Source organism: Physeter macrocephalus, chromosome 1 (assembly GCF_002837175.3).
Source record: "Physeter macrocephalus isolate SW-GA chromosome 1, ASM283717v5, whole genome shotgun sequence".
Lineage (NCBI taxonomy): Eukaryota > Metazoa > Chordata > Mammalia > Artiodactyla > Physeteridae > Physeter > Physeter macrocephalus.
The window spans coordinates 114,355,747-114,366,142 of record NC_041214.2 but is presented as its reverse complement, the minus strand read 5'-3'; the positions used below and the strand labels follow the sequence as shown (position 1 = coordinate 114,366,142).

Below are 10,396 nucleotides of genomic sequence, written 5' to 3'. Positions count from 1 at the left end.
AAAGGGAAAGAGATAGGCATTTTCTGAAACCTCTGGGTTTTTTGATAGGAGAACTGGGAAAATAACAAGTGCTGCCTCCTAGGGCTGTTGTTAAAATTAATACAAATACCAGAAGGTCCATCACAGATGGACGACTTGGTTTCAGTGCCTGACACATTACTCACTTTGAATTGCACCCAAGTCTGTGGCTCTTCTCCCTGGAGTCATTTGATGGCATGTGATTTATATCACAAACACTGAAATTTAAAAAGTATTCACAGAGGGAAGAGATATGGGGACATATGTATATGTATAACTGATTCACTTTGTTATAAAGCAGAAACTGACACATTGTAAAGCAATTATACTCTAATAAAGATGTTTAAAAAAAAAGTATTCACAGCTATCCAAGTACGAAGACGCTTTTCTCAAGGGAGACCTACTTTAATAAGAAAAGAAAATGCACGTCTCACCTTTGTTCTTCTCCCTAAAGTAACGTTTCCTCCAAAAGATAAAAAGCACTAACACATTTGTCCTTGAAGGGTAGAGCCCAGGAATTCTGGTCTCTCTGAACACCCTCTCCCTTCCTGCTGGCGACCAAACCTCCTGCCCTGCCTCGTATCACAGAAGTCCCCCACGCGCCAAGCAAAAGTGTTTACTTCTGCCTCCTGCCAGCCCGGCGGGGAGGGGGGGAGCACCCGAGGTGCCCCTCACTTTCGCCCCTGCAGCTTTCCAAACAAACCAGGGCGGGATGGGAGTGTCTTCTTGGCTGTGGAACTTGATCCTCCTACCTTGTCCTGAAGCCACCCGCCGCTTTCCTCCGGCACCCTTCGCGGTGATTTTCCTGTCCGGGACGCCCGGAGAGGGCGCGCGGCTGGTGTCCGCCCAGCCGGAAAGGTAGGGGCTGCTTGGCCGCGCTCCCACCTAGCCCGCCCGGGGACGTGGAGCCCCACCGGCTCCCTCCGCATTGCACCTTCCTCCGCGAACTCGGGGGCGGCCGCGGCCACCACTTATCTGGCGCCAGCCGCCGAGAGGGAGGAGCTTCTCCGTCGCTCCGGAGGCGCTAGGCGCTTTCGCCGGGGATCCGCACCCGGGCGCGGCGGGCAGCGCACGCGCCGGCGGACGCCTGGGACTCCGGGCGGCGCCGCGCCCTTCCCCGCTTCCCCGCCGGGTCCGAGGGAGACTGAATCCTTCCCGCGCCGCCCCTTGAACCGCGCCACCTTCCTCCGGTTACCGTCGGCCGCGGGCTTCGGCGGCTCGATGCTTCAGGAGCCGCGGGAGAGGCAGCAGCCGGCTGGAGCGAGCGGCGACGAGCGAGCCGAGAGCAGCGGGCCTCTGGCCCCGGAGCCCGGCACGCCTCTGCGGTCTTCGCGCCGTGGCCTCGGCGGGTAACTCTCCCCCGCCCGCTTCGCTGCGGGTTTGTATCGCCAGGGGAGGGAGGTTGGCGGAGCGGAGAGATCCGCGGGCTTTGCAGCCCCTGAGGCTGAGGACCGGGGGCCGGGGGCGCGCCTCCACGCACCAACCCCCCCCTTCCCCCACGAGCCTGCGTGCGCTGGTCCCGTACCCCCGGGTTTAGGGAGTCGGGGGCGCTCGGCCCCAGGTGCTCTCCCGGGAGGGGCGGGAGGGGCGCTGGAAGCTTGAACGCAGGAGAGGCCGACGAGGGTGATGGGCGCTTTGCTCACTATTGTTTGCCTGTAAAAGGGTCTGTACGCGAGCAGGGGCGAGAGGTCTGGAAGGTTATCCCGTTTTACCTTAGAAAATTTTGCTAGAATCTCTTCTTCCCGTCACGGTGGAACTAGACCTAGCAAACCCAGCTCCGAGGCAGTTTGGAGGAAAGGGCGGCGGTGAGAAAATTTCCGTGACTTGGGCTGCCGTTAGTTTAGGGGGTAGGGGAGAAGACGCTTGTGGTTTTGAGGCGGATTGTTTCCGAGCTCCCTGGCGATCTCAGCCCCTGTGTGCTGTTCTTTTGGCTTGAAAGAAAATCTGTCAAAAGCTATTTTCAGAAATTAAAAACAAACCCAAAGCAGTTTTTTGGGGGAGGGTCTTCAGTAGAAGGGCGGGGAGAGAGGTTGGGGACGGGGTTGGGCGTTGCTGTTCAAAGATGATGGTTCAGAAACGGTTCTTGAGAGTGGTGATGAGAAAGATATCTTGCATGCCAAAATATCAGAAACTACGTAAACTGCAGATTCTAAACTCAGCAAAGTCGCATGTGCTTAAGAGGAGCGCCGCCGGGGGTAGATAGTTAAGGAAACTGCAGATCGGCCAGAAGCCCCACTCCCTCTGGCCCCAAGTTCACACTAACCTTCTGGTCTCTGATAGCAGCTTTTACAAGGCTAGCTTGGATATTTGACTTTCCGGTCTTAAAACTTTCTCTCCCGGCTGCAGACCATGAAACTATCTTTTTATTTATATGGAGATGTTAAATATTTAGGAGGATCTGGTCAGGCTGGCAGGTTATTTTCCGTTCGAAAGCATGCTGATTTGACATTTGTAAATTGATTCGTTTTCGCTTCCTTTTCCTTTCACCTACGACTGCTTTTAATACGAAGATCTGCAAAGAGCCACTCTTAGATTGTTATCTATTGATAGTTTGTCGTCTCTGAATAAGGCTAATCGTCCCGGAGTCACTTTAGATAATGGCAACTTTGGTTTATGAGGAGAGAACTCTTCTAGAAACTGTGTTTTCCTGTTCTGGCTTCAAGCTGTCCTTAATCCTGGAGGGGGAGGGGAGGTCTTCATTGGTTGCCTTTTGGGCTTCTCTTGAGCAATATTTTTATCAGCGTCCCTCTCTGATTGTCACAGCCGCAGATTGTACCATGTCTCCGTATTATGGTGCAATAAAACAAGAGTGCTATTTTGATTGTTTCAGTAGATTTGTTAGAAGTACTCAATTTATTCTTATGCCCCGAATCAATACAAATCTTCGGGGCTCAGAAAAGAATAGAGGAACAGTTTTGGCAGAAGAATGCCATTAAATGCTATTTTATTAAATCTTCCCAACCACCCTATGAGACAGGAATGCTTAACCTTATGTTATAGTTAAAAACACTGAGACTGCCGAAGGGTTAGTGACCTAGAATGGATCACAGGAAGGTCACTTCACCTCTGCCTTACACCATTCCAGGAAGCCTCTGTAGCAGACATTCTTCACCAGTTCTTCCATTCATTTTCATATCTTTCTCCTTTGCCTTCCACAATGCTCATTTATATAGCCCCTGATCGGAACACAGATTAATTCTTTTTTTTGTTTGTTTTCAGAACTATTTATTAAATCAAAGCAGAAATATATACAGAAAACATACTCTGAATAATGGCTACACATAATTTTCGGCAGATACTTACAAATATTCATGTCTCCCTTTCTTTTGATTAATATGTTTTTTTAACATCTTTATTAGAGTATAATTGCTTTACAATGGTGTGTCAGTTTCTGCTTTATAACCAAGTGAATCAGTTATACATATACATATGTCCCCATATCTTCCCTCTTTCATCTCCCTCCCTCCCACCCTCCCCACAGATTAATTCTTAATTACCCCTCATGCTTGGCTTCTTGAGCAGGTGCTCTGCATACTTTGTCTTTCCTTCTGATAGCTCCAGACTTTCAACAATTAGTTATCATCTATCTTCTCCACATCTTTGACATGCCCCTTGGATGTGCTGTGTCTGGCCAGGTTTACAAGGTCATGTTATCTCCATTGGCTTATGTTCTGAAAGTTGGTTGTGGAAGCAGGCCCAGAGTTGGTGTAGCTGTGGGTCATGGTCACTATGCTTTGATGGGGCAACGAGGGAGCAGAGAGTGGTTTTGCAGTGGCTCTTGCATGACTTTCTGCAGTCATCTATATGGTGGGACTCGAGATTTAACCAATATTTACTGCGTACCCACCATGTAATAGATGTTCTAGGTAGGTCATGGGGCGTTGAACAAAACAGATGAAGCTCCCACTCTTACAGAGCTTGTGTTTCTGTGGGAAATGGAATCAATAAACCAGATACAAATAAATGGAAAAACGTTTTTCAGATAGAAATGAGTGTTACAAAGACAATGCAATGTGGGCGTGTGCCAGACAGGGCATGGGGGCAGCCAGTTGAGAGCAGTCAGAGAGCTGCTGTGAGGAGGGCATATTTGAAGTGAGATGTGAATGATGAGAAGGAGCCAGTCAAGTGAAGTGCAGAAGGAAGAACATTCTAGGCAGACGGAAAAGCAACTGCAAAGGCCCTGAGGCATAAATGAATTTGGGATGTCTGGAGAACTTGTAGATGGAGAAGAGTGCAAAAGGGCAAGAGAGGGGAGGAAGTCAGTGAGGCAGGCGGAAAACCGCTTATGTGAAGATTTTAAGTCTTAGAAAGGAGTTTGAATTGTATTTTTATTAGAATGGGCTGCCCCTGGAGACTTTGAATTAGAGACTCAGTCTTCACCTGGTGGGCAGTGGTCTTTCCTGTTTCTCTCTTTCTCTCTCTCTCTCTCTCTCTCTCTCTCTCTCTCTCACACACACACACACACACACACACATTTTCACTCTCAGTTTTTCTTCTCCCCATTAATTGTCCATCACTGATTTCCCCTTCTTTGCCCTAGGTCAGAGCACAGGCATATCCACACAGAAAAGCAGGGTTCAGAGGACTGTGGACAGTGTTCCTCTTACCCTCTGAAATAAATCCATATACTCCATAGATTGAGTTTCAATCTCAAGCATGAAACTCCCCATCACTAGCTCTGATTTCTTAGCCTCTCTCCAGACTGAATATCTAGTTGTCTCTAAGCCTCTGGATTGGCTGGTGACATCTGAAACTAGATACTAAAAAGCATCTAGTCAAATCAATCATAGTTGGTATCTTCTGCAAGACAATGATTGTCCCAAAAGGGGATATTCTGTGTAACAAGAAGGTCTTGCCTTTTCCAGAACTCCCGCTCCCTTTCCCCAGCCTATGCAGTCTGACATGAGAGGTAGTTTCAGTGGAAATGTGCAGGACTCTTATAATAGTTGCCATGGGACTATACTATGCCTTAGAAATTTCATTTCTATTGTTCTTTGTAGATGATCTTGTCACTCTTAGAGTAACACTTAAATCATGAACGCTTATGTCCAAGTCGATATCTCCTAGTAGCACTGGTTTATCAGAAATGAACAGAAGCATTTTATCAGTTATCCTTTGATTCCAGGATAGCTCATTATTGCCAGTACATAACTCTCTGGGGAAGCTTGGTATACTCTTTCGAGAGAAAATTGTTTTTGAGATTATTTAGCCAGATGCCCTGCTCATTTATTAATTTACATACTTAACATACGTAGTATAATTTACATACTATTTCATATATAACACAACTCACTTTCAGCTTTTCGTGTCTGTTTCTTTCTGACTGATGTAGTGGCATAAAATCTGGAATACGTTTCTATCTGAGAGGGCAGCGATTATGTCTTATCTTGTTCGCCCCGTGTCCTCGGTACCTGGTGTGGTGTCCAGAACACTATAGATGGCCATGGCTTAACTCACAATGTGAATATATTAGCTCAGCTGTAACATCTTTATAACTCTTAGGATTATAACTATTAGTATCATCAATTTGTCATCTCAAAAACTTAACACGTTGGAGAAGAAAGGTGAAAGGTGAATTCATTACTGTGGATTAGTCTATATTAATTAAAACTCTTCTGGTTTTGAAACTCTTCTTTTTGAAAATAATATAGTATACTTGGGCTGACACGTAAGAGACCGGTATGTGAATATTATCAGGTGGATATTCTCAAATTTGTTTTCATGTACGGTAAACTTTCAGAACAGTTTCATAATTCATAATTTATGATAATTTGAGTTGGGTTAGTCAGTTAGTTGGGTATGTGATTACATTAGTGAGGAAATAAGTGTGCCAAGAGCATGGATAATGGAATCATTTCCCTCTTTAATAGCCCAGCGTCTCACATCCATGATGTCATGCCCTTTAGTAGGCAGAGATTTGCACCGCTTGAGTTCCAGTGCTTATTATGATATTTCTTAGGTTTCTGTTCTGTATCATTTTACCTAACTGGAGACACACACAGATGCCCTGGGGATAAAAAGCTCTCCTCATTGAGATTGCCAGAGCTGGGAGGAGTCCCTGCCTGGCAGAGGGGACTGAGAGGGGCCCAGCTGTGGGCTCTCGCTGAGACTCATAGTGACAAAGTTTCTCACAAAGAACGGTGCCTTCAGAGGGCATTTTCCTGGTTAATACAGATATGCAAGGATATGCTGTTACATAAACAAAGCCTTCTTGTCTTCAGGCTGATTTTACGGAGTCTCCCTTCCCCTACCCCATCATATTTTAGTCCTCAGAGAAGTTATCAGCCCACTGCTTCAGACAGCTTGGAGGAGTTTTCTTCTTAGGAAAGATTCTATTGCAACTATTTAGGCCAGCACCATAGAAGGTGCTGCTTTTATTTAAATAATAAAATATGTATAAAAAAACAATATAAAGTATAACAAATGAAATAAAATAAAATGAAATGCTTTTATTAAAATCTGTGCAACCCTTTAGTATGTAAGAGTCCTTCATGTATTAAGGGATAGAAGAGGCAAAGGTAAGGGAATATGTACATTTTCTATGTTCAGCATAGAGCCAAAGAATAGAAGATCAGATTTTTTTTTAATTCCCTGACTTCTTTTTAGGGATAATATACAGCTAATATAAAATTAGATAATGTAATATATAATAATTATTATACTAAAGATAATATAAAAGTATAAAACTGCACTTAAAAATTGAGAAATGGGTTATCCAGTTGCATTTAGACAAGAGCAATGAGATGATAATCCAGTTGCATTTCAACTGGATTTTCAACTGCTTTTCAGCAACAGCAACTAATTTAATTTATAATTTTATTTAATTGACAGACTGCAAGTTAAAGGAACTCTGTTGTAAATGTAAATGATCTTTGTAAGATGAATAATACTGCTGTCAAATACTTCTGATATTTGGAGCCAATATTTCAAATAAATGTCAAAGGAAGTTAGCTAATCACTCTTGTTTGATCCCAGCTATGCTACAATTAAATTAGAAATAATTGGATTTTTTTCTTAAGCAGGATGTTAAGGGATATGTGTAATTTCTGATTATGAAGTACCTGTAAATGTTTCGCAGGCCCTGAATTTCTTTGGGGGACAAAACTGGCCCACCTATTGCAAAACAAAAACAAAAACACCCCCCCCCCGCCCCACTATTTTTACAGAATCGGTGTGTAGGGCTCTTCTGCTTTAACCATAAGTAATATAACCATATTCTTATAAAAAGCTTCTACCCAAATTCTCCACCTGTGACCACCAATATTCCTGTTCACACACCTTTTATAATAGCATTCCTCAAGCATGGTTTTTATTATGGAAATTTTTTTCTGCTCAAAAATCCAGAGAATTTCTCCCGCAGGTCTTTGACGTTTTCTGCCATCTCCTGTTGCTAACTTTCTTTTCACTCTTCCATTTGCACTGCAGTCACTGCAAGCCTCCTGGTGCTGCAGCTTGCAAGGATCCTTTGACACTTAGTGCCTTTCTCCTTCCACTCCACACTCCCCCTCCCCCATCCAAGCCAGGTGTAACCTGCCTTCGTTTCCCAGCTTCATGGCTAATAACTGCACGACTCTGAACGCATTGCCTAACTTCTGTGAGCATCACTTTCTTTATCTGTAAACTTGAAATAATGCCCCCATCACAGTTATGATAATTAGAAAGAAAACACGTATAAATAGTTCAGCATAGTGCCTGCCAAATATCAAACATTTAATCAATGTTGTTACATTATTATTATTATTATAACTCTATTATTATAGCTGTTCTTCCTCGAATAGTTAAAATTTGACTTTCTCCAGAAAGTCTTTCTGTTTGGCCTTCTCTAGCTCTAATTTTTTTCTCCAATCTGTGTCATCTTAGACCCTGATTTCACTTTGGACTCTATTAATCTACTCATGTTGTATTTCTTTAATTATTTTTCAGTGAACAGCGACAAATATTTGGGCACCTATCATGTGCCAGGCACAGTGCTATTTACAACATAGAGATCCACGGGCATGCAGTGGAGGGATACAGTGTGTGTGTGAGTGTGTGTGCGCGTGCGTGTGCACACACACACACACACAACACACGGGCTTCAGGTGAAGATGGGGGATGAAAATCTGTTGGTTGAATAGCACTGTGAGTTTTTCAGAATAAACTAGGGTTAAGAAGTAAAAACTATTCAGATGCCCATTAAAAAATTAACATCTTTTCATCTTTTTCTATAGTATAAAAAATACAATAGTTATTGTTTCTATATATTTTTTTAAAGAATGATATTGGAGGACAACTCCTTCAGATCACTTCTTTTTTTAAAAAAATTAATTAATTTATTTATTTTTGGCTGTGTTGGGTCTTCGTTGATTGGCTCGGGCTTTCTTTAGTTGCTGTGAGCAGGGGCTACTCTTCGTTGTGGTGTGCGGGCGTCTCATTGTGGTGCCTTCTCTTGTTGCAGAGCACAGGCTCTAGGTGCATGGGCTTCGGTAGTTGTGGACTGCAGGATTTAGTAGTTGTGCCTTGCGGGCTCTAGAGCGCAGGCTCAGTAGTTGTGGCTCACGGGCTTGGTTGCTCTGTGGCATGTGGGATCTTCCCAGACCAGGGCTCGAACCTGTGTCACCTGCATTGGCAAGCAGATTCTCAACCACTGCTCTACCAGGGAAGCCCCAGTCTCTGTATTCTTGAAACAGCTTTACATATGCTTTCTTTCTTAGAAGCTCCTCTATCCTCATCCAAACACACAGGGTAAAGGTAGAAAAGGAAGTCTTCCTTGAAGAGCAGGATCCCACTAGACCATTCCAGTTTATGGCGGGGAGGGCAAAGGATGGGAGGGAACATCCAGGCAGCAGGAACAGCATGATCAAAGGCACTGAGGCATGAAACAATGTTGAGTAGGATGGAGAACTGTGCAGAGTTTCGTGCTCATAGAGCATAATGTTCAAAATCAAGCATTTTGGGAGATGATGCAGGAGAGAATGTAGGGGTCAGCTAAATCAGACTCAGAGACCTATGGCCTATATGTTTACATCTCCCTATAAGGATATGCACTTGGGTAGGTCTACATAGACAATTTTAACAAATTTATATATAACAATTTATAACAGTCAAATTCTGCACATTGCTTCTAAAATTGCACTTGGATTTTACATGTGGCATGGAATACATCTCTTCCATTAGCTGTTTTCATAAGAAAATAATGAAAACATTAGTTACCTGTAATATATAATTATTAGAGCTCTCATTTTTAATAACTTAAGTGTTTGAAAGATAGAAATGTGAAGGGGTTCCCTGGTGGCCTAGTGGTTAGGATTCCGGGCTTTCACTGCCATGGCCCAGGTTCGATCCCTGGTTGGGGAACTGAGATCCTGCAAGGCATGTGCAGTGCGGCAAAAAAAAAAAAAAAAAAAAATTTTGAAGTATCATTTGAGACTTCTGAAGCGTGCGTTTCTATATGAAAGTTGACAGTAGAGAGGGACTTCAACAGGACAGAGACATCCAAGAACAGACCAGAGGACCATTACAAATTCGTAGCCTTGAAACTTTCAGTACCTCACTAATACATTTCACACCCGAGAAAGCCACAGCTTCGTCTTCTATAATTATGTGATTGATAATTTGTATGTACAATTTGATCAATATTTGATTTTTCTTTGTTTGCATTGCAGTTAATGTTTGGCTTCCTTTCCCCCCTCTCCACTCCCTTTTTTTACCCCTCTCCTCCTCCCCGCTCCCATTTTTTTTTTTTTTTTTTTGCGGTACGCGGGCCTCTCACTGCTGTGGCCTCTCCCGTTGCGGAGCACAGGCTCCAGACGCGCAGGCGCGGCGGCCATGGCTCACGGGCCCAGCCGCTCCGCGGCATGTGGGATCTTCCCCGACCGGGGCACTTGCGGAGCACAGGCTCCAGACGCGCAGGCTCAGCGGCCATGGCTCACGGGCCCAGCCGCTCCGCGGCATGTGGGATCTTCCCGGACCGGGGCACGAACCCGTGTCCCCTGCATCGGCAGGCGGACTGTCAACCACTGCGCCACCAGGGAAGCCCCCCGCTCCCATTTTTAAGGCAACATTCAGTTTGGTTTTTTAAAAAATTAATTAATTTTATTCTATTTATTTTGGGCTATGTTGGGTCTTCATAGCAGTGCGCAGTCTTCTCATTATGGTGGCTTCTCTTTTTGCGGAGCATGGGTTCTAGGTATGCCGGCTTCAGTAGTTGTGGCTCGCGGGCTCTAGAGTGCAGGCTCAGTAGTTGTGGTGCACGGGCTTAGTTGCTCCATAGCATGTGGGATCTTCTTGGACCAGGGCTCGAACCAGTGTCCCCTGCATTGGCAGGTGGATTCTTAACCACTGAGCCACCAGGGAAGACCCATCAGTTAGTTGTTTTTTTTTTTTTTTTTTTTTTGGT

The 10,396-nt window shown here is 44.5% G+C and overlaps 1 protein-coding gene across 11 annotated transcripts in view; it reads left to right on the top strand.

Annotated features, from left to right (window-relative positions):
• Window positions 1-788: 788 nt before the first annotated feature.
• ST3GAL6 (ST3 beta-galactoside alpha-2,3-sialyltransferase 6) overlaps window positions 789-10,396 on the top strand; it is an 82,225-nt gene continuing 72,617 nt past the window's right edge. For 4 of the 11 annotated variants that reach the window (XM_055085986.1, XM_028494124.1, XM_028494132.1 and 1 more), the window contains exon 1: window positions 1,275-1,396. Coding sequence is in view for 3 of the 11 variants with exons in the window: in XM_055085987.1 (XP_054941962.1) it covers window positions 1,240-1,367 (128 nt within the window). In the remaining 8 variants the exon portion in view is untranslated. Of the gene's footprint in view, window positions 877-1,070; window positions 1,397-10,396 lie in introns of those variants that run through there. The other 7 variants (XM_055085958.1, XM_055085962.1, XM_028494117.2 and 4 more) reach the window with 6 other exon arrangements.